Raw genomic sequence first — 25,593 nt, 5'->3', positions numbered from 1 at the left:
ACTGGCTTGCAACACAGCACTTTGATGACAACGCAGAACTCCAGGTGGGCATGACTCACTGGCTGAAGTCTCAGGCGGCAGAATTTTACAACAAAGGTCTTTCAAAGCTTGTCCACCACTGTGATAAGTGCCTCAATGTGTTTGGTGACTATGGGGAAAAGTAGTATGTCAGTCGCTCTTTCAGATGTATGTAATAAAAGATATTTCTTGTACTTATTTTTTTTTTAATGCCAAAATGTTCCCTACTTTCTGAGTAGCCATTATACAGATTACAAGAGGATAGAAATATAAGAAACACTACACAATTTATTCAGTAATTATGACAAACTGATTTTAGACACAGCCATCCTCCTCTCATTTGATGTAGAGAACTTATATTCTAATTAGACAATAACAATTAGACAATAACATCATAGAAGAAAATCTTAACACAGTACACTTCCACATGAATTCATTTAAGAAACATTCAACTTGTTAGAGCTGATAAGAGAACAGAACTATTTCCATTTCCACAATATTTTCTAAAGTGAAGGATTACCAGTGGGATCCCCAATTTCTGGAGCCACAGCATACACATTATGGACGCTGTAGAACATGTCCTTTTTAATAGGTACAACATCCTGTATTGAATTCAATAGATGGACATTTTGTGCCCGATTGATAAACCGAGCACAACAGACATCAATTCTGTTAGTAGTGAGATAAGGCTTGCAGTGGAGAAAGAAAAAAAATGTAGTTAAATTTCTTGTACATTATCATAGAGACTGAGGACAGTCAACACATATTCGACATGTATTGGAAACCCACAACAGATGTAATAATACATTAGATACCAAGTCATCCGGACCACACAAGAAAGCAGCACTCACATTCCTACTGCACAGATTAAACCAGTGCCAGTAGACACAGATAACTTTCAAACAGAAATGAATAACATAGTACAAATAGCTCTCAACAATGCATAAAAGTAAAACCCAGCAACAAAACTGAAACTAAAATCAAGAAACAGAAAGTAGTATCATCTGGTTAACACCAACACAAGGACAATGTGCCACACAAATAAATGTACGAAGCACAAGAATAGGAACAGCATAGAGTGAGAAAGAAAAGCAAAAGAAAAGGTGGCACACAGTGACATACAACCACAAATACACATACAGAATATTTAAATATTGTCAGAAAACTATGCATAAAATAGCTCACCTAATCAAAGTGAAATTCAAAAATACTTCCCAAAAGCACCAGAAAAAAAGACCTTTATCAGAATCAGAAATCTACCAACAAGAATGTAACACACGACAGAAAATATATAGGATAAACCATGACAACATTTGACACCAGATACAAAGAGCATATAGGAACTTGGAAGTACAGGACAATCATTCACCTTTTTCCAAAAACTTACACCAGCATAAACATAATACTAGTGCCAGACACACATGAAAATCACAGGGATAATCAACAAACACACCTTCTCATCCTACAAGAAAACTACAACATTACTAAGACCATAACAGAAAAGAAGCGTCTCATAATCACACCAACTTGGCAATCCAAACACTTTTTAAATGAATGAACCACATAATATAATATAGACATATGACCTCCAACCCTGTCTAGGTCATAGATCTCGTTCTCAGGTATCACCACCTCTGTTTCTTTCCCTATATTCATCCCCTCCTCCCCCTCCACCTCACCCCTGACCCCCACACCAGACATCTATGCTGAAAATCTAACAAATCTTCTCTCATTTGCAACACACACACACACGAAAAAAAGTGGTGGTGCTGACTGTGGAATGGGTGAAACCAATATAATTATTCTGTGACAAGTTTTGTGAAGTTTTACAAAAGTGAAGTGCAAAAGAAGTGGACTTCAGAACATGAATAAAAGAGCAGAAACATCGTAAGTAAATCGTACACCAAATTTAAACAAAAAAATCTGTCAGTAGTCTATAAATAGGAAAATGCAGGAACATATTATGTGTAGTATATTTTCAGAATGACCACTGAAGATGGTTTGTAAATAAAAATGGAAGTGTCTGGTGAAATATACTCTTAAATTTCTGTAAGCTTAAGATTAAAAAGAACTGAGTTTTATGTACAGTCTGTAATATTTTTTAAGTCAAATCTTCACGCCAAGAGTTGCGGTGTAATCCAGTACTGATGATGTGTTTGAAGATTTGCAGAGAGAACTAATGCTTCGGTATCAGTTAAGTTATTGATTTATTTGACTGAACTATTGTTTGTTATGATGACAGACTTAAGACTAAGCACACACAATTATGATGAACAAAGAGTAAATGTGTGCACATCTCTGAAATCTAAGAACTTGATCCTCCAGTACACTGAAACTAAATGCATGCACACAAAACTTTTTCAGCACTTTAAAGGACATATGGTTGGATTCCATTAGGAAACGTGCTCATTGACTATGAAATTATATAATCAGGAATGAACACAGGGAGCAGTTGTGCATCAGTATGTAATTTTATTGCAGATCTAGCTAGATTTTAGCTACAGTGTAGCTAGAGAAACACAACAGTTTAGAATTATGAATCCGTGTATGTTTACACTTAGGTCACAACTTAAGATACATAAAAAAAGAAATGCCAGTTAGGTCTATTGTTAATGGCAGAGGTGATCTAGCAGCAGATTTGAAATTTATTGCATTTGACTAGTAAATTTATACACCAGTAGAAAACACTGTCAAAATTATTAGGAGAACTTAAACCGAACTGAATGGTTGTCTGGAAGTGAGGTTAGTGACTTTACTGATCTACTGTCAGTAATGTTGAATTAGAATTATTTTAAATTTGATGGTGAAATGTACCATCAAAATGATGGACTGAGTATGGGAAGTTCCATCTCAGTCAGCTAGCAGGTGTTTTCATAAATTCCCTTGAAAACAAGTTTTTTTCCCTGAAAATCCTAAATTGGCAGAGAAAATGGTCCATTATTTCATGTACATTGCTGACATACAAATATCAGTGAACAACAATGACAATATTTTTGCATTTGTTTGCAAGTTTGATAGTTTACATGAAAAACTCAAATTTTCTTATGAGCTTGAAGCTAATAGCTCTATTAACTTCTTGGATTTGAATTTTAGGATGAAAATGGGAAATGTGTCCCAGGTTGTCAGGGAAAAAACTTGCACTGACGATGTTATAGATTACCGTTCAGACCATCCTAGTCAGCACAAAAAGCCTTTTTTACTTTTGCAATTAGTCATTTTTTAAAGTTCCATTGTCACCAGCTGAGGTTGAAGCAGAGCTAAATACCATCAAGTATATTGCAAAAATGAATAATTATCTGTGGTATTATAAAATATTTTAAAAAATAGTACCAAAACTGAACAGGAATGTGTGCTGTTTGGGAGCAAATATACACTGATCAGCCAGAACTATCATGAACATTGATCTACTATAGATATAAATCCGTCCAGGCGATAGCAGCATCACTTGGCAAGGAATGACTTCTAGTCCCACAAGCACAGAGCATGTGGTATCAGTGAGCCTGCTGTCCACGTGTAGAATGGGGAAGGAGTGCGATCTATCAGAGTTTGACCGAAGGCTGATTGTAATGGCCTGGAGACTCAGCATGAGCATTTCAGAAACTGCACAACTTGTCAGGTGTTTGAGGAGTACTGTCGTGAGTGTCATCAACATGTGATGAGACCAAAGCAAAACCATGTCCAGATGTCATAGGGTTGGGGGGCAACCGCTCATTACAGATGTCAGACATCATAGGCTGGGCAGACTGGTTAAACAAGACAGGCATTAAACTGTGGTGGAACTAACATCAGACTTTAATGCTGGGCAGAGGACAAGTGTGTCTGAACACACAGTGCACCAAACACTTCTAACGGTGGGTCTCCGCAGCCAACGAAACACACGTGTGCCAATGTTAATAACATGACATCAGCAACTACGACTGAGCTTGTGCAAGGCACCATGACAGGCAAGGAGTATCATAACAGTTTGCAGACCATGTACACAGTATCATGTTTCCCAATGACAGTGGCATTTCTCATCAAAACAATGCACCATGTCATGAGGCCAGGAGTATGATAGAGTGGTTCAAGGAACACAGTGACAAGTTCCAGTTGATGTGCTGGCTCCCCAACTTGCCAAATCTGAACCCGATCGAACACATCTGGATGTGATTGAATGTGGTGTCAGAGCTCATTGCCCCATCCCTGGAATTTATGGGAATTAGGTGACGTGTGTGTGTGTGTGCAGATGTGGTGCTAACTCCTCCCAGCAATGAACAAAGGCCCCATTGCTTCCATACCACAGTGCACTGACGCAGTTATCCTTGTCAAAGGTGAACATACCGGCTATTAGGTAGGTGCTCATAATGTTCTGGTTGATCAGTGTATTTGTTTATCATGTTATGGCAAAACCAATACTAGAGCAGCATCTGTTTTTTTTTTTTTAAAAAAAAAAAAAAAAGCTTAGTTTCTTTTTCAATTACTAATAGCCTTGGTCGTATCTTGATTAATAGTGGGCACCCAAAGTAGTATTTACCTTGAAGCAGGTGTTTACACAATAGATCGTCCTGATTGCGGTTCTTCTTATGTGGCGCAGACACCAAGGTGTCTCAAAATTGTGTTCGGTGAACATGTTATTGCGGACGGGAAAGACTTGGACGAAAACCCTACTTCGCTGTCGATTTAATTGAAAATGTGGATATCATACCAGCCATGACCTCACAAATGAATATGCTTCATTGAGGGAGAAGGGTGAATGTAATGACTTGGTGGAGAAGATGGAAGTTTTTTATCATCTTAAGTCCTTTTGCGCTAATCTCTTAAATGAATAGGTAGTGGTGAGAAGCAACCAGTTTAGGGGGCTATTTAAAAACCACCTTGTTGTTGACAGATGAAGCATGACCTGGCAGGAATGTGGATCCACCTATTTTTTTCCTCTATATATGAATAATGCTTGAGATGTCCTCAGGCAAGAAAAAATTTGATGACAGATATTATTATGTTTTACCCTAACTCTTCGCAATAACTTCAGCTACAGTGTAAATAACATTAAATTAGGCCATTACTTATTTAATAAAATTGTCGGTGAACTTGAGCATATGTCTCATAATCTCAGTAGCCGTGATGATTTTATTACAGATTTTATTAACATTTATTTTTCTAATATATACAAAAATATATAACTATCATGAAAAAGAAAGTTTCTACTCACGCAAACATGGAGATGCTGAGTCGCTTTCGGCCATTAAAGCCTTCAACCTTCGTCAACAACACACACACACACACACACACACACACACACACACACACACACACACACACACAATTTCAGTCTCAGGCAACTGAAACCATAATGGTTAGTGGCCGAAAGCTTTAACTGTGTGAGTCTTTTTGTTGTGCCTATTTGCGACTCAGCATCTGTGCTATATGCTGAGTAGCAACTTTCCTTCTCGTGATATTGTTACATTGATCCTGGATTTTCCATTATTTATACAAAAAGATATATGTAATGAGATCTGTTTTCTTTTAATCGTAGCCTAATTTAGCAAAAAAATAGATGCTCAATTCACATTATTTCTTATTAGCTTAGGTAAGCCTGAATTATTTTTTATTACTTTTATTATCAAAACACCTTCATTTATTCCTAGTGGATATTGATTAATACAACATTGTTGGATTTTTAGCATTTAACGTTGTAGCTTGCATGTAACAGGCTGTCCTTCTGGAAGAATGTCAGGTTTATGATTGTATTGTGATAAAAAATTCTAGGTTACAAAAGAAGAAAAATGAAAGGGCAAATCAGATTTAATGCACATTGTTGTAGCTTTTTTACTAAACATTCTGCAACTTGGATACCTCTTTTCCTTCGCTTTTTGTCCACTTGCAAATCAGCAGTGTAGTGTTCTTGACCATCATACATTCTATTGACTTAGAAGGTCTCCCCTTGCAAGTGGTAGAATAACTATTGCTACTCTGTGATGAAACTTGAAGTGTCTGTACAGAAGCCATGCCTTTTGAACAGCTACAATGATTAGCTGAGCATTTATGGAAAAAATATCATTTTTCACTTCTTATTTTTTGCCTCTTACAGATGTGCGATAAAGGAATATGTTTTGAACAACATGATCAGTACCTCCCACATGGCTGTTGTAAGCTTGAAAAACTTTCATTTGTGGCACTGACACCCTCTGTTTCTAAAATCCAACTTGTCTGTGAGGCCAAACTTGATCATAGTTTATGGCAATGATAAAAATATTGTTCCACTGGCCAATTGAAATACCTGAAATGGTGTAAGAAAACAGGTTACACATTTGTATACATTTGCAAAGTAACAAATTTTCTGAATACCATTATATTTACCTGACTTTCTACCTGATCAGGATTTGTGGTCCCCTGGCCACGGGAGTGTGCATTGGGTAGGTGGCTGTGTGTGTGAATGTGTACTTTTGCTAGAAAAAGAGCTAATGCTGGAAAAGTAGTGCGAGTCCTGTTTTCCATTCTGTGTTTCTGTGCTCCACACATCGATCTGCTATGGGTGAGTGGTTGCGTTTCCCTTATTTTTTGCAAAGCAAAGTTTGTAATTATATATTATGACTTTTAGGTTAATATTTTATATTTTATTTCTATGTTTATATTTTATGTGGAACTGACATAAATTGCAGTTTTTAAGTAAAAGGTAACTAGTATACGGGGGCCATTTACTATCTATGATGCATACTGTAGTGTTGACAGATTGCCAACACTACGCACATTATTTAAGGGAGGCGGCCATTAAGCAAGCAGGCGGACTTGATGGTCTGAAACAGGATACTTCATAACTGCTATAAAGAAAAGTATGTAGCTGCTGGAATACTTAACTTTAATCCACCATTTGTTTACAGCGTTCTCGATGAGACATTTCATACGATAACTATCAAACTATGTAAGGCTAATGGCGCCTTGCTAGGTCGTAGACTTTGACTTAGCTGAAGGCTATTCTAACTATCTGCTCAGCTAATGAGCGATGCTTCGTCAGTGTAGTCGCTAGCAATGTCGTCCGTACAACCGGGGTGAGTGCTCGTCGTATCTCGAGACCTGCCTGGTGGTGGCGCTCGGTCTGCGATCACACAGTGGCGACACGCGGGTCCGACATGTACTAAAGGACCGCGGCCGATTTAAAGCTACCACCTAGCAAGTGTGGTGTCCGGCGGTGACACCACATTCCTCCCCCGCAAATCGGCGAACGGTCGTGTGATAAGGCTTCCGCCCGCCGTGGGGAGGACCCCATGTTGACGTATGCGATGAGGTGGGGAGCCTAACAACAGGCGAGGCTGTGCCACCCGCACCCGGCCATTCGGTCCGAGGGGAGCTAGGAAACGCCTGAAAACCTAGTCCAGGGTGCACGTCAACATGCGGTGTATGCGCCCGTAATGAGACAGGAGGGGCCGAAGGGTCGACCTCCATTGCGTCGGGGCACCCGACGCGCGAAGACGTCATGTGGTCCGTAGCGGGCAAGAGTTCCATGGCGGAGGACAGCTGTTCACGGGAAGCGATCGGCGGTGTGTGACCCAGGGAGGCGCTTGGCAGCTGCAGCGAAGCGTCGAATGCGGGCGGCGCCGGCGGGAGAACAGGCGGCGGTGGCGCGTCGCCATCGTCGGTAACACCTGGGGAGAGGCGAGCCAGTAGATGGGTCCCCAGGGCGCTGACCGGACGGCACCGTCGCTGAAAGCAGACGGGGAGCGGCAGAACCCGTGTGACGACAGAGGCGCAGCTGATTGAGATGCCGACGCACCTCACCAGAGGCCCCCAAAACCAAATACATCGCGCGGCCGAGGCAGCGAAGAATGCGCCCTGCGAGCCAACGGCGTGAACTGCGAAAGTTGCGATAGAATACAACGTCGCCTGGAGCAAAAGCAGGAGTCTGTCGCTGCACAGGAACCTGATGCGGCGGGTGCAGCAAAGACATCAAGGTTCGATGAAGACGACTGTGGAGCAACTCAGCCGGCGAGCGACCATCTCGGGGCTGAGAGCGATACGATGACAAAAAGAGCAACAACGCGTCCTCCCGAGAATGCGACTCTTTCAACTTCAACATCTGCGACTTGAAAGTCCGGACCAATTGTTCAGCGGCACCGTTTGACTGAGGCGAAAACGGCGCGGATGTCAGATGTTGAATACCATTGGCCTGGCAGAATGACTGAAATTCTGCGGACATGAATTGTGGGCCATTGTCGGAAACATTAGTCTGCGGAAGACCTTCAATGCAAAAGATAGCAGACAACGCGTGGATGGTGGCAGATGACGTCGTGGAAGACATCCGGACAACAAAAGGAAAATTACTGAAGGCATCGAACAGAACCAACCATCGAGCATTCCAGAATGGACCAGCAAAATCGATGTGCAAGCGTTGCCAAGGGGAAGTGGCTTTAGGCCATGCAAAGACTTTCCGCGGCGGTGCGGATTGTTGTTCGGCACACACCATGCAAGAAGAACACATATTCGTAATCGCAGCATCGATTCCGAACCAAGTACAGTGCTGACGAGCAAGTTGTTTCGTTCGCACTATACCCCAATGTCCTTGGTGAAGAAGCCGTAAGACAGAGGACTGTAACGAATGTGGGACCACGACTCTGGACTGATCATTATCAGAACGCAACAACAAAACACCACTTCGTACAAAAAGTCTCTCCTTGTGAGCCAAAAATCGGCGAACCAACGGATCCTCTATCCGAGACTTTGACAAAGGCCATTGCGTAGCAACAAAACGCAAAACGGTAGCAAGGACCGGGTCAGCAGCTGTGGCTGTAGCTACACGACGAAAATCAATCAGAAACGATTCGACCACTTCATCGGTTTCCGAATCAATGAACATGCAAGCAAGTTCGGAAGAATCGAATGCTCTATCCTCAGCAACAGGCAAACGGGACAACGCATCGGCGTTTCCGTGCTTAGCAGTGGACCGATACAAGAGATCGTAGCGGTACTGCGAGAGGAAAATAGACCAGCGAATGAATTTCTGCGCTGTACGTGGAGGTACAGGCTTGTTCGGATGAAAAAGCGACGTCAAAGGTTTGTGGTCTGTGATGATGGTAAAGTGACGACCATACAAGAAATCATGGAACTTAGTAACACCAAACACGAGAGCCAAAGCTTCTTTCTCTATCTGCGAGTAATTTCTTTGCGCCGACGAGAGCAAGTTTGACGCAAAGGCAATAGGGCGATCATGCGATCCATCTTTGTGCGCAAACACAGCACCGATCCCGAAATCCGATGCATCGACCAGCAACAAAAGGGGTTTCTGGGGATCGAATGGCATAAGGCAAGCATTTGAAAGCAACGCCGATTTCAACTGGCGAAAGGCGCGTTCGCATTCCATCGTCCAGACGAACGGAACACCTGTACGGCGTAAGCGATGAAGCGGAGCTGAAAGGGAAGAGGCATTGCGCACATTCACTCACACCTTGTGATTCTAAATCGTGTAATGTTCTTGCGACCTCATCACGCAATGCGTGAGGAACATTGCGCGCTCTGAAAAATTTCGGTTGCGCGTTTACTTTCAGTTCCAAATGTGCTTCATAATTCTTAGCGCAACCAAGGCCCGGTGCAAAAATGTCTGCAAATTCTTCACATAGCCGAGAAACACTGTCTGAAGGCACAGTCTGATTCACTGATAGGACCTGATTTACAATAGACAAGTTAAACAACTGAAATAAATCTAAACCAAACAAGTTCACTGCAGTAGAAGAACGAAGAACATAAAATGACACAAGTTTTGTTTGTCCCTTGTATGTTGCAAGAAGAGTGCACTGTCCTAACACAGGGATCTGCTGTCCTGAATAACTTTTTAACTGAACATTTGCGGCACGCAACAGAGGTTTGCCCAGCTGTTTGTACGTGTCGTGATGGAGCAATGAAACTGCAGCTCCGGTATCAAGCTGGAATGGTATGACCTTGCCATTAACGTCCAAGTCTACAAAAAGTTTATTGTCCTGCTGGCGACAAGAGCGACTGTCTCGTGCAATTTGAACTGATACAGGTACAGAAGCACTTGCTAATTGACGTGATTTCCGGCGACGTCGACGCACACTTTGTGTGGGACGAACACAGTCACTGTTAGAGAAAGTGGCACTGGACGAAGTGGAATTAACTACATGAATGTCCATGGGCGAAGGTTCACGAGCCTGAGTATTCTTGGTTCGATTCCGGCGCGAAGCAAAGGGCCTGGAATGGTTGTGATTATCTGATCTGAGCTTTTTCTGGCAGACACTTTGAACATGTCCTTTCTTATTACAGAAAAAGCAAATAGCTTGGCGTGATGGGCAATTTTCACGCGAATGTCTAGCAGCACACCGCGGGCATGATTTCACTGCAGTTGTATGCTGTTGCATCACACCTGGTTTAGAGCGTGGCGGCAGCTGCGCGGACGTGTGTGAGGGCATTTTACCGGGCCGTGCAGCGCGCCCGGCGGGCCGGTTAATGTTACACATGGCTGGCGAAGTTGCAAATGATTCCTGAGCAAAGTCAAGTGTGTCTTGTCTATCTAATATGTCTATCACTTGCTGAAGGGAGGGATTAACTAGTTTCAAAATTTGCTCCCGTATACGAACATCAGAAACGTTCTGTGCAATTGCATCACGTACCATTGTATCTGAATAAGGGAGTCCACATTCACACTCAAAAGCACAATCCCTTGTAAGGCCTTGCAATGTTGCAACCCACTCCCTATTAGTTTGACCGGCCGTACGTTTTGTACGAAAGAACGTATACCTTTTTGCAACGACATTGACTGTTTCTTTGAAATAGGCATCCAATGCCGACAAAATTTCTTCGTAGGACAGAGTTGCTACGTCGCGTCGGGGAAATAATTTCACTATCACACGGTAGGTGGACACACCGACACAGGATAATAACTGAGGCTGCCGCTCATTACCTTGAATTCTGTAGACGGCGAGATGAAATCCAAATTTGCGTGACCACTCAGTCCATGTTTCTTGCGCTGGGTCGTAGGGCCTAAAAGGTGGTGCAACTGCGAGTTGTGGCTGCGGTAGTGGTGAAGCGGCGGCTGCCGCATCGTGTTGCAGTGCACGTTGACCCTGGACGAGCTGTCCAAGGGCATCCAATAACGCCTGCGTCTACTGATTCTGCAAGCGATAAAATTCGGACAGTACATCGGGAGATTGTGGCGAAGCCATGACACAAGTAAATCAATCAAAGAGAAAGAAGGCGGGCTGTAATGTCGCCAGAAATTAGAGCAATACGAACGCGAAATCCTCTTTTAATCCTTGTCGTCATTTGTAGTGTTGACAGATTGCCAACACTACGCACATTATTTAAGGGAGGCGGCCATTAAGCAAGCAGGCGGACTTGATGGTCTGAAACAGGATACTTCATAACTGCTATAAAGAAAAGTACGTAGCTGCTGGAATACTTAACTTTAATCCACCATTTGTTTACAGCGTTCTTGATGAGACATTTCATACAATAACTATCAAACTATGTAAGGCTAATGGCGCCTTGCTAGGTCGTAGACTTTGACTTAGCTGAAGGCTATTCTAACTATCTGCTCGGCTAATGAGCGATGCTTCGTCAGTGTAGTCGCTAGCAATGTCGTCCGTACAACTGGGGCGAGTGCTCGTCCGTATCTCGAGACCTGCCTGGTGGTGGCGCTCGGTCTGCGATCACACAGTGGCGACACGCGGGTCCGACATGTACTAAGGGACCGTGGCCGATTTAAAGCTACCACCTAGCAAGTGTGGTGTCTGGCGGTGACACCACACGTACTGTGGCTGAATGTGTAGGCTTGTATACAGCAGCCTTGGTGTGAATTGAGCTATGGATGGCTTAAGGTCATTTTAACATCATGTGCGTATACAAGTAAAAACTTCCTAGGTCCATATGACTCGCTACCAGATTGAATATTTGTCTTCCTGTACAATCTTCAAACTTACACCTTCTAAACGATTCTTGATATAATCCTTCAGTTGTCTTAGTTTTCTTATCTCTTTTAGCACTGATGATGGCTGTTCTGTAGCTGACTTCTAGCTAGATCTGCCACATATTTACAGATTGATGCACGACTGTATGCTGTGTTCATCCTTGATATTAAAGGATGTTACTTTGTTCCTCTCTGCAGATCTTAAAATACCTCATCAGGTTGTTGGCTCTTGCTTCACGCGGTTTGGCTGAGAGAATTGGATGAGTTGTAATGTGAGAACTTTTAGTATCCCACAGTGTCACATCCAATAAGGTGAGGAGTAGCACAACACCAGCAACACAAGAAATTGACAACATAAACCTAAACCTCAAGGACAATGAAGAATGAGAATTTGTCAGTCATGACAAGCAAGCTCACATCAGATCATTACAAGTACAGAAAGAGACAGAGCCTCCAAGAACCAGAGTAGCACAACAGCTAATTGAAAAGCAACATATATCACAGCAGCTAATGGAAGAGCTATGAGACTACAGGATTGCTTCATTGTTCCCAAGCGTTGTGTGTAGCTGATTGCATCCAGTATTATGCTTGTTATAGTTTCAAGGACGTAATTTCCAGTCTTGACTTGAAACGCTGGAGAATGGCGATTGCAGAGGAATTGGAAGCTCATGAGAATAACAAATGGTGGAAGATTATTCCTAATACCAACAGCCGGCCGCGGTGGTCTCGCGGTTAAGGCACTCAGTCCGGAACTGCGCGACTGCTACGGTCGCAGGTTCGAATCCTGCCATGGGTTGGATGTGTGTGATGTCCTTAGGTTAGTTAGGTTTAAGTAGTTCTAAGTTCTAGGGGACTGATGGCCACAGAAGTTAAGTCCCATAGTGCTCAGAGCCATTTGAACCTAATACCAACAGCTTGTAAGACATTGGTTCAAAGTGGGCCTTCAAGGTCTTGTCTTCATATCATCACTTAATACAAAGCTTGGCTTTGTCAAGTGGCATCAAACAGTAGTATGGAGTTAACTGCAATGAGACTTTTCTGCCAATTATGTGGTGTGCCTCATTAAAGGTTTTCCAACTGCACTTATGAAATCTAGAGATGCTTCAGTTTGATATTTGCACTCCAGTTTTACATGGCAATGTTGAAGGGGAAATCATTGTGGAAATACCTGAGGGGCTAGTGATTGACACAAAGAATCGTGGAATCTGCAAGCATGAAAAGACTCTGAATAGGCTGAAGCAGGCTCCTCATTGCTGTAACACGAAATTTCTGGAGTTTCTTTTGCAGTTTAATTTTCAAGCAAATGATACTGATGTATGTTTATTCCATGGCACAGTCAGTGGTGAAGCAATTATGTTAGAATTGTTTGTAGACGATGGAATTATCGCATCAAAGTCGAAGAAAGTTATTTGTAAAGTTGTCGCAGCACTATAAGAATCTCTTGTATTACAATAAGAGATGGTAATTCTATTGTGGGAGTCGAAATTGGACAAAATCTTGCAGGTTAAAAAATGTTAACACATCAGAGCACTTACATGAGAAGAATAATTGATAAATTTGGAGTGGATGGTATAAATAGTTTGTCAGGGGTGTCCAGCCTGCTAATGAAGTTAATTTATGGAAATTCAAGGAAATTGTGCACTTGTTTTTCACTGTATTTCTGATCACTAAAAGTTGGTAGAAGTTAAAAATCTTCATGTGAATATCCATTACTACCTATGCTTGCTATCTGGTAGTCCCATAACTCTGTTATAACAGGTTCAGTGTGCAGTGTGATATCATATCCATCGCTACAAATGAGAACCACATTTGATCGTGAACGTCTCTATACTGGGCTTTCATGAAATCTTTTTACTTCTGTGTGTAATTTGTATCATAGTAGATGATTAGTGCAATTTAATTCAATTCAGTTCTTCATTAACAGCTTATGGATTAACTTCCTAAGAGACTGAGTCGTCATAAGTTCCAGAAATTCCACAGCAATTTGAATGCTGAGTATGAGGATATTGTAAATTTCACAGAAATAAGGTGGCTCAGTTAAGGCCAGATGTTAAAAATAGTTTATAGCACAATTAATAAAATCAAATCACTCATGATATCAGCAAAACCTGTGCTAGAACTTGACACTGCGAACTGGGTGGCAGAGTTAGTATTTTTGGTAGATTTAACTGGTCATGTAGGTGACTTAAACAGGCATCTTAAAGGTAGAAACCTGCTTATCAGTACAGTGTTTCAAACAATAAATGTGGTCCAAGTGAAACTGAAATTATGACAAGCACAAGTAAATGCAAACTTTTTTTTTTAATGCAACACATTGGCCAAGCACAATCCTAAAGACAGGATGAAATGCTCAGCCATACTTTTCAATTTGATGCAAGAATTTGAAAATAGAGTTTAGGATTTTTGAAAAAAATGAAAAATTTTGTATTTATGTGACTCCCTGTAAAAACATTAGAGATACACTACCAAATGATTGTCAGATGGAAAGCATAGAGTTGCTGTCTGACAAGCAACTAATAGAAAAATTTGATCGTGTATTGTTGTTGGACTTCTGCAAATCCCACCAGCCCAGAGATAAGTATCACTTGCTGCACAATCATGTGTTATGTATGTTACCTTTGTCTGGCAGCACATATGTTTCTGAACAGTTATTTTCAAGAGTGAAGCACACAAATAGTAAAAATAGAACCAAAATCTCAGATCAGCACCTTGAAGACCCAGAGAATTGAAGCCATTTTGATCGAACCTGATATTAATTCATTAGTTCCCTGAAATCTCGTATATAAAATTTCATATATAAAACTAAACCCATCTTGATTTTTTGGAATAAAGAACCATAAATTAATAAATTCTGAATTACTTGTTACGTGTTAATTGTATAACCCCTACCGTTGCTTCTATTTCTTCTTCTTCTTCTTCTTTTGCAGTTAGTGTCCAGTATATTATGTGCAGCCTGAAAATACAAGTAGTCTTCTTCCAACATGTCCCAGTTAAGTTGAGAAGTTGGGCACCCTTGGCTTAAGTGTTCCAGCCAATCTTCAAGTACATTAATTACCCATTGAAAAATAATTAGAGATTTTAGAAAAATTGTATTGCGAAGCAGTGGGGTCACTTATGTTTTTATCTGTCATTTCACAGCCAGGTATTTAGTTTACAGTGAACAGTTTGAGCAGGTGTTTTAATGATCATAACAATGTACATTGGTGAGTGGTAAGGAGAATTTTCCAGTATTTGATTAAAATGGAAGATTATGGTATAGAGCATTCCTGTAAAGGGAACAAACAACTACTAGTAGGTTTTCCTAATGCTGATTGTGCAGGTGGTCAAATATCATGAAAATCAGCAACGAGATTTGTATTTCTTTTGGCACGTGGACTGGTAAACTGAGTTTCACAGACACAATAAATTGTTGCTTTGAGTACAACTCTATCCAGATATGTAGCTACTTCTCCTGCTACAAAAGAAGCAGTCTGGCTGAGGAAACTAGTTAGTTATCTAGGGTTCAAGTCTGATAGGTTTACCACATCAAATAATGGCAATCAGAGCCCAGTTCAATTACCAACACGGTAAGCTTGTGTGAAAAAGTTTTAAATGGAGAGGTGCCAAAGAACAACTGGCTGATGTTTACCAAAGCATGAACCAAAGAGAGGAATATTAATTTGCATGCAAAACTTAATATTGTAAAAGGACAAATGCAACCAGTAAAAAGCAGTGAGAGTGTTGAAAAAGTTCCAAGATTCACTGCATTGACTGTTTGTTCATCATTGTGTGTGTTCTTAGTTTTAAGTAAGTCATTGTAAAGGACACTAGTTCAGTCAAATAAATGGGTAATGTAGTTGATACAAAAACATTAAGTCTCTCTGCAGATCTTCAAACACCTTATTGAGTATAATATTTGTAATGCTATAGTTATATTATTGTCATTAAGAATAGTGTCCTTTGTTGTTCATTGAATCAAAATTGATGCTAGTTAATGAATAACTCCTTGTATTGTTACTCAGTTTTTGCTAAATCATATGATACTGTACAATGTAGGCACTGACTCTGTGTGGAGCGCTGCTGTCGTGTTATGGGCTCCTGTCCTCACAGGCACCCAACTTCCTCTGGATGTTACTGCTAAGGGGCCTGGTTGGTTTTGCCATAGGATGTGTGCCGCAGTCGTAAGTTTCAGTTCTACGAAAAAGATTTGTTAATTTTTTTCTGGACTCATTTTTTGAAATGTTTTAGACATTAGTTCAGTGATAAGCTGAATACTATGGTATTATTACTGTGATTGTTCACTATTGTAAAGAAACATACTTTCCCCAAACTCTGTTTGGATTGATGCATTATAGTAACAATGAATGATAATTTTCCATTTATAATTCATAATTTTGTCATTTTTATTTGTTCTCTTTTTACTTTATTTACAGTTTTCTTTTATTACATTAAGTAAGGTGCTCAAAAAATGAGACAAATCTGGCATTGTAATTTGAAGCAAAAGGTTTATATAAATGTGTGTTCTGCTTCAGATAGTTCCTGAAGTAAAGACTTGTATTTAATTGTTTGTAATACATTTCTGAGTTCACAGTAAATTGATAGCAGCAGAACATGCCGTGCTGTTTATGTTAGTTTATCTTTATGTTCCCCTAATATTTGCAAGAATATCCAAGATGAGACAAAGCAGTTCATGTTATACACCCGTCTTCCTTCTTGGGAGGCATGTCTTCATGAAGAAAAATGGGGTGGGTATGGAGATGTTGTTGGCCTGATAATGATGCTATGCTGACCCTTCAATCAGAGAAATTGTGCTTGAGATATTGCTTCACATATCTGTATCACTGAAACAGTAACAGTTGCAGCGTACAGGTAACAAAAATTCAATTATCAATTTTTGCATAGTTGTTGACCATATTCAAAAATTTACAATGCTGACAAAATCTAATCATTGAGATGTACAATCTTATGTTAAAAGTTTAACAAAATAAGACAAGTCTTACAGTTAGAAGCTGTGTATTTGTCTTGAGGCAACATAACTGATGGAGCAGAAATACCTGGACTTTATTCAGCCAGTATTTGAGAAAGAGAACACCTAGCGATTTCCAACTTCTTTTCACTATTCTTGCAGTCAAACTTCAGCATCAGTCACAATGTTTTAATTTATTGCTTCTTTACTACTAACTCTATTCACAGTACATTTTGCAGTTTGGGATATATGACATAGACATGTAAGTGCATGAAAAAGTAGCTTTTCTTAAAATAGTATGTAATAAAACTTCTACATCTGGGATAACATCTTAATTTATTAGTTCTTTATTACTAAATCTTTGGAACCCCCTTTGCAGACAGTATCTACATATATCACTAAAAGTGTGTGCAAAATTGTATCATTGTGCAACACATAGCTCGGTAGATGTATGGAAAACTGGTGTATGCTTAAAATAGAGCACAAATTCCCAGACTATGTTCATCCAGAGTTTCATAATGAGAACACTTAATAACTTCCAACAAACTGTAAGCTTAATTTGAAATGTCTCCCAAACTTTTTTCTCTTATATGCTTAAAGGCAAATATTTAACACTTTAATTCATTTGTAAGGTAATCAGATGTTTGAAGCTCCTTCATGAACAGGAATTCGATTCATTGAAGAACTGCATGTTCACTGGTGTGGTGGAATGTGCATGGGTTACATTATGTTATGTATTCCGAAGTAGCATCCTCTGGTTGTTCAATAAAGTGTTTTTCAAAAATGCAAGCAATTGTGCCCTGTTAAGATTCCTTCAAAATAACGACACCTAGAAACATAAAGGAATTGCGCAGAAACATGGGAACAATGTGGTTCTGTTGTATTTGAATGAGAATTGCACCTGTGGAATATCCTCAGTACGTTGCAAGTGTCGGTTGTAGTCAGGACTATGTTCTCTGTAGCTTTGACGGAGATGTGAATTTGAACATCGGCAAATTGTTGGTGTTCCTGTGGGTGCTGCTTCTTTAACCAACATAGCCAAAGTGTTTGGTGTTTCAGGTTGCACTGTATCAAAGATTTATACCGCATACAGAGAGAGCAGAAATTATCATCCAACAAATCGCAACATGGTCAAAAGTGTGTGTTGAGTGATCATGACAGATGGCCATTGAAGAGCAAAGTGATGGGAAAATAAGAGGACAGTAGGTGCAAAAGTTACTGTAGAACTGAATGTCGTGCTCATGAACCCTGTCAGCACCAAAACAACATGAAGGGAGCTCCATAAGCAGGGAGTTGTGGCGTGGGCTGAATATCCAAAACCACTCATCAGTGATGCAAATGCCCTTACCAGGAAAATGTGGTGCTGATGCAATAAAACCTAGACTGCAGAGCAATGGAAGAAAGTAATTTGTTCTGTTTTTCACAGTTTTTACAAGTTCCTGTTGGCCTTATATACCAAGAGTGAAACATGGTGGGGGTTCAGTGATGATTTGGGCAGCCGTACCGTACTATTCAATGGGCCCCACTTTTACTCTGTAAGATCCCATTACTGCCAAGGGTTTTTTGACTGTTTTGGCTGATCCCATGGTGCAGTATTTATTCCCCAATGGTAATGTTGTGCTAAAGATCATAGAGCCCCCATTCATACATCTTGCATTGTCCAGGACTGTTTCTATGAGCACAAGGATGAATTGTCACATCTGCTGCGGCCACCACAGTCACCACATCTCATTATAAATGGGCCTTTGTGGTCTACTTTAGAGAGAAGGGTGCGTGATCACTATCCACCTCCATTGTCATTACCTATTTTGCAGGGAGAATGGGTTAAGGTACCCTCGAAAACCATACTGGACCTTGTATTTATCCATTCTGAGATGAGTGGAAGCTGTTTTGAATGCCAACAGGTTTCCTACACCATATTAGGCGTGGTAATGTGTTTTGTGTGTCCATATTTTTGTCCAATCCCTGTGTAAAATGCTGCACCACAGTAATATAGGAATGAACTTGGAAAATGTTTCTACTACAATGACAAGTAATTTTTGTGCACGTTATTTATACCATCCCATACTAGTGTGATTGTCAATAAATACTGCAACCAGTATTTAACCAGTAATAAAATTCAAGTCGTGCAACATTGCCCCCAAATATGAATATGTGCAGGCATAAGAGAAATATTTGCAGAACAGACACATTTGTAGGTCAGTAGTGAACAATGTTGTGTGTCACTGTTCCTGCACATTTTTTTAACTGTTCATTCGAATGAAACATGCATAAGATAACTTACCTCTTCACACAATCTGTTAAAAATTCCCAAAAAAATTGGATTATCCAGATGTGATATGTCTGAAAGCTTCATTGCTATTTGTCCACATCATCAGAAGCAGTAAACAGATCATATTTGCATAGTCTACGTTAGTGCAAACATATAGCATTTTTTATGTTCACTTAGACAGTAAAATATTTTATGCTTCACACAGTTGTAATTGCAATCACTTGCACTTTTATAGTTACTGCAATAAACAAGCAACTGTAAGCTCAGTGATACTGTTTTGTAATGTAAACATATTCTAAACAAAACTTTTGGAGCAAAGTGGGGATGTGATCAAGATAAAAATGTTATGAAAAAACCAAGAACTAGTGTATATGTAATGTATTCTATCACAGAAATTATTTAGATAAAAGTATACCTTATGTAAACTCTTTTGCTTCAAATGACCATTTTTGTCTCTAGCAGGACTATGTCCTTTTCCCCCTGAGAGGACCTATTTAACATGTCCTGTATACATGATGCTTGCAGAATGTGCTTCTGAATCCCATTGCTGGTATATTGTATTGTGCTATTTTCAGCGTGTTATGTGAAGAGCAAAAGGGTAATCTCTACTTTATCTGATATTAAGTGACAAATCATTTGTAATGCCTATGCTGACTTCATTGACCTTGATATTTAACACAGTCCATTTGTATTCTTCCACAAGCCTACTGCTGCAACCATTACTTTTTTCAAGAGTTCTCAAATTCCATTTAATAAAAACTACCTTGGCTTCACTGTATTAATAGGAAAAATTAAAAGCATTGGCTATGAAGAAAATGAAAGTATCTGTGTGTAATCAAACAATGGAAAATCCAGAATGGAATGTAACAATACTAGAGAAGCTACTCACCATATAGCGGAGGTGCTGAGTTGCGATAGGCACAATAAAAAGATTCACACAATCATAGCTTTCAGCCATTAAGGCCTTTGTCAGCAGTAGATACACATACACACACACGCACACACACACTCAAGCAAGCAACTTGCACGCACATGTGCAGTCATAGAGCCGAAACTACACTGCGAGCGGCAGCACCAGTGCATGATGGGAGTGGCGACTGGTTGGAGGTAAGGAGGAGGCTGGGGTGGAGTGGCAGACAGTGAAGTGTTGCAGTTTAGACTGAGGGCAGGAGAGAAGGTGCAGAGGGGGGAGGGGGTAAGTGGCGGGAAGGAGAGAAATAAAAAGAAATTAAAAGACTGGGTGTGGCGGTGAAATGACTGCTGTGTGGTGCTGGAATGGGAACAGGGAGGGGCTGGATGGGTGAGGACAGTGACTAACGAAGGTTGAGGCCAGGAGGGTTACTGGAATGTTGGATGAATTGCAGGGAAAGTTCCCACCTGCACAATTCAGAAAAGCTGGTGTTGGTGGGAAGGATCCATATGGCACAGGCTGTGAAGCAGTCATTGAGATGAGGGGTATCATGTTTGGCAGCGTGTTCAGCTACAGGGTGGTCCACTTGTTTTTTGGCCACAGTTTGTTGGTGGCCGTTCATGCAGACAGGCAGCTTGTTGGTTGTCATGCCTACATAGAATGCAGCACAGTGTCTCTGAGACTGCAGATGTGTGTGCAAATTCGCTTGTGTGAGTGAGTGAGTGAGTGAGCGCGCGCGCGTGTGTGTGTGTGTGTGTGTGTGTGTGTGTGTGTGTGTGTGTGTGTGTGTGTGTGTGTGTGTACTGCTGACAGAGGCCTTAATGGCCGAAAGCTATGATTGTGTGAATCTTTTTATTGTGCCTATCGCGACTCAGCCCCTCAGCTATATGATGAGTAGCAACTTTCCTTCTTTTGCATTGTATCTGTGTGTAATATCACTTATCAGAAACTGTGTCTCAGTATATTGGACTGTTAATGAAATACTGTTTGCAGGATATGATGGAACACATTTCTGAATATCTTGTGTGGCCTAATTGCAAAATTTTGATGTCTTGGATACTCATTATATGCAATACCCAGTATATTACACTCCATCTTTAAATTTAAGCCTGCATTAAAGTACCATGACCCATGTAGTTAAGTATCAATGTGCCATGCTCTTCTTCTGAGGTAGACAGGCTATAGTTATCTTTCATAGAAAAATATATATGGAAGGATGTAATGCGGTGCATCATCAACATACAATTCACTAGGGCAGCTATTTTAATCTGAAAGGGTAGAAGCAATTGGCGTATTTGTTGGGAATCTCAATGTTTGCTAATAGTGGTTGTGGAATTCCTACTGTGAGACATGTCAGAGACTGTCACTGACACATATCAGCCTTATATGGTAACCAATATTCGGTCACTTCTGTGTTGTGGCACTGTAGAGGTATTGCTAAAGTTAAAGTAGCCCACAAAAGGGCACAATGTCAAATTAGCCAGAAAACAGAAACATTGCCCAGCAGCCTTGTTTGCCTGCGAGCTTGCCAAATTGCAACTTCAGTTTTGAAGAGGTGTGCTATTCACAGAATGAATGACAATCCACAGCATGAGTGTGAAAGGCTAATTTTCTTTATAGATCAAGAGTTAAACAGGAGGAGAGTTACGAACCTATTTGCTGGTTTTACATGAACTTTTATCAGATTACTGTTAATATTTGTGAATTAATTTTTAAATAAATAACATTTTGCCACAAGTTACAAATTTTGTTGTATTGTATAATTTCAGTGTGACATTGTACGCAGAATTCCTACCAACAAAACAAAGGGCAAAGTGTGTTGTTCTTCTGGATGTAAGTACTATCCAAGCAATTTTTCATCTGTTTCATGTTATGATAAACCATAAAAAAACACTGTCAGAATTTCTTTTTATTCTAGGAGTGTCACATATTTAAAATCAAAAGTCTTTTTGTTCTTACTATTATTAATCTAATACAGAACTCTTTCTCAAAGCCTTCACTGCCCACAAAAGAGCGATAATATTCATTTATAGAGTAAGTTAAGAATCTGTGTTGGAAATTGTTTAGACAGTTGGAGATTTGATTTGATTTGATTTTTATTTTATTTTGACAGGGAAGCTAAAACAGCTTATGTCTAACCTGCCACTGCCCGCACCAAAACAGAGTTTATTGTGCGGTATCACTCCCTGTATATCTAGTACAGCCAACCAATGCTCTTAAATAGTGCAAGGAGTCCCTTTACTAGTTTTTTGTTAGACACTATTTCTTCAGGTCTAGTTGTCCCGAAGATTCTGTATCTTTTGCTCTCCAATGCCATGCATTTAAAGATTAGGTGCGATGCAGTTTCTTCACCCTCATCACAGATCCTACATTTAGGGTCTTCTTCTGTTATACCCATTGTGTGTAGGTGTTCTTTAAATTCCCATGGCCAGTCATCAGCCCAATCATGAGTTTGATCTCTTTCCTGTTAGATCCTGGGATTACGGAGCATCTTTTAAAGCCTGGCTTGGGCATCTTTACCTTACCATGTTTTTGTTTATGGACCTTGGTCCAATATTATACGTGCTGTATACGTGTCTTAGGAGACAGTTGCGTAGTTCTAGATTGATCATAGCCTTGTTGATTGTCAGGACAGGTTCTGGTCCAATAAATTGAGTCATTGCCCCCCATCCTGGCCATTCTGTTGGCTTGTTCATTGCCACAGATCCCTGAGTGGCGAGGGACCCACATTAGGTGTACCCTGTTGCTTCGCCTAGCTCTGCCAGAGCCCTGTGGCATTCTGCAACAATCTTAGATCTCACTGCAGGAGCTGCCAGTGATTTCAGGGCTGCCTGGCTGTTTGATTAGATGTAGATACTGCAGTCCTTGTAGCACCTATGCATATTCTCCTTCACACATGAACTGATTGCAGTAATTTCAGCTTGGAATACCGAGGCCAGTTTTCCTAGAGAGATGATGCCCTCCAGTCTTGGCTGAACACCTTACACACCTGCCCCACTTACACACCTGCCCCAACACCTTGGTCTGATTTCAACCCATCGGTGAACAAAAAAAAAAAAAAAGTTCCCTGTACGGTGTCGAACTGCTTTTTCCCCCTTCTCCCTGCTTCCAATTATTATATTGTAAGGCTTGTTGAAGCAGTTGGGAGTAATTATACAGTTGGCCGGCATTTCCTGGGCCTTTCCTATACTTACCTCACTCACTACCTTAGTGTATGATTCTGGATATCCGAATGAGATCCAGTTTTTACCAGTTTTAAGACTGTATGCTGCAGCTGCTGCCTCCATCTTGACCTAAAGGTGTAGTGGAGGCATGTCCAGCATGGTTTCCATCCCAGCAGTTGGTGTGCTGCTAATTCCGCCTATTATGGCTATGCAGGCCAGTCTCAGTACTTAGCAAGCTCCTTAGCTGCAACCCGCTGTTCTACCTTCTTCTACTACTTTATGGTCCAGTAGGAAATCCTAGGTCTAACCACTGTGGCGTATATCCAGTGCATACCTCTGGGGCTTAGGCCCCAGTTTTTACCCCAAGCCCTTCTGGTACTCACTAGAGTACTTTTTGCCTTGGAGCAGATGCTCTTAATGTGAGGGGTCCACGTTAGTTTCTCATCTAAGGTTACCCCTAGATATTTCACTATCACCTTCACAAGTAGAGTTTTATCGAAGAGCTTTAGATTCCAACTTGAGTGTTGGATATGCCTCTTCGTGAATGGCACAACAACAATCTTCTTGGGATTAACCTTTAGATCCTGTTTAATGCACCAGTCTTGCACAATGTCCAATCCTCCTTGTGCCATATTTTTAACTGTGTCAGTAAATTTGCCAAGTATTAATATGACAAGGTCATCTGCATATCCATGGCAGAAGCATTGTCTGGAGGGGGACAGAACTCCTCCTTGTGGGCAGCCTCTAGTGGTGTTAATTACCATCTTTTCATTCATCATGGTAGCCTCTACCTTCCTTCCCATGGCCCTAGTCCACCTGCATATAGTGGTCCCAGGTCATGCACCTCTGCTGCCCTTACCATGGAATCAACGGTCGTGTTACTGAAGGCCATCCTCGAAATCCAGGAAGATGCAGAGGGCTATTTCTTGGAAGTGTAGTGCTTTCTCCACCCTCCCAATGAGCTGATGGAGAGCTGTCTCACATGATTTAGCTGGTTGATATGTGTGTTGCTTTGAATGTAGAGGGGCCCTAATTAGCCTCCTCTCCCCAACATATACGGTAACCAGGTTTTCCAGTGTTTTGAGAATGGAGGAGGACAGACTGATTGGTCTCATATCTTTGGTCTTGGTATGATCAATTCTCCCTGGGTTTGGAATGAAGGCAACCTTCACTGCCTTCCAAGCATTGGGAATGATTCCTACTGCTAGGCTAACCCTGAATAACCTGCCTAGTACTCTTATGAGATTATGTCCTGCCTGTTGCAGGAGAGACGGAAAGATTCCATCTGCGCCAGCTGACTTGAACAGTTGGAATTTTCCCACTGCCCATTGGATTTTATTAAAGTTCACACACTCCTTGGCTGATTCCCAGTCCTCTCTTCGAGTGCCTGATGACCATTGTCTCTCTGGGGTCACATTGTGGCCTGTGTTGTCTGGCAGAGCATATTGAGGAAAGTGAGTTTTGAGGAGCAGTTCCAGTGTCTCATGTGCTATCTTTATATATTCCCCATCCTCTTCCTCAGCGTACCTCATGGATTTGTTGTTACACTAGTGAGGATTCTGTGAAGTCTGGCTTGAGCAGCCATGCTCTCCACTTCCTCACAGAATGTCTTGCAGGATGCTTCTTTGCTTGTCGGAGTGCAAGGTTGTAGTTGACAAGGGCCTCACGATATATTGCCCATTGTCCTTTATATCTTGCACAATTAAACTGTCTTTGTACCTGCTTTCTTTGCATTTACAAGTTATTATTCTACCAAGGCATACTCCTATTTGTGCACTTCTTGGTGATTGTGCGGTTGTCCTGATATGAGGTCACTATGGCAGAGGTAACAGCCTCTGCTACTTCCTCAAATTCTACTGGATTCGTTATTGAGGTTTTAATTTCCGATAAGCCCAAGTTAAGATCCCTCCTATATGTCTCCCAGTCTGTTTTCCTGGGATTCCTATAGGTCATGGTCTGTCTGATTCCCATTTCAATCTTGAATTTAATGTACATATGGTCTGATGAGGATGGCTCTAATGCCACATGTCATTGTTTGACATAGCTGCCTGTCATCATGGAACCAAAGGTATGGCAATTTCTTCTTCCCTTCTGCTATTCTTGAATCTAGGTTCATTGGCCCTATTCAGGACCTCCAAGTTGTTAGCTAAAAGAAGTGCAAGAAGTTACTCACCTCTACAGTTTGTATCCTTGCTGCCTCACACTAGGTTGTGGGCATTGGCGTCACATCCCCCCAACAGTTGGTCACCTTGTCAATGGCTTCTAACAGTCTTCTCACCTCCAAAGGAGGAGGGGGGCTGTCTTTGTAAGGAAGGTATACTGAGGCCAAAACAATTTCCCTCATGATAACCTTCCTCACATTGCTGCCTTCTAATGGTCACTAGGTTCCTGGAG

General features: G+C 41.0%; 1 protein-coding gene across 1 annotated transcript in view; it reads left to right on the top strand.

The window, feature by feature from the left end:
* LOC126419258 (synaptic vesicle 2-related protein) overlaps nucleotides 1-25,593 on the top strand; it is a 108,294-nt gene that overhangs the window by 17,168 nt on the left and 65,533 nt on the right. Inside the window, exons 5-6 of the mRNA XM_050086414.1 lie at nucleotides 15,944-16,068; nucleotides 21,805-21,868. Of these exons, the coding sequence (XP_049942371.1) occupies nucleotides 15,944-16,068; nucleotides 21,805-21,868 (189 nt within the window). The remainder of the gene's footprint in view (nucleotides 1-15,943; nucleotides 16,069-21,804; nucleotides 21,869-25,593) is intronic.

Source organism: Schistocerca serialis, chromosome 9 (assembly GCF_023864345.2).
Source record: "Schistocerca serialis cubense isolate TAMUIC-IGC-003099 chromosome 9, iqSchSeri2.2, whole genome shotgun sequence".
NCBI lineage: Eukaryota > Metazoa > Arthropoda > Insecta > Orthoptera > Acrididae > Schistocerca > Schistocerca serialis.
This window is presented reverse-complemented; position numbering and strand designations above follow the sequence as displayed.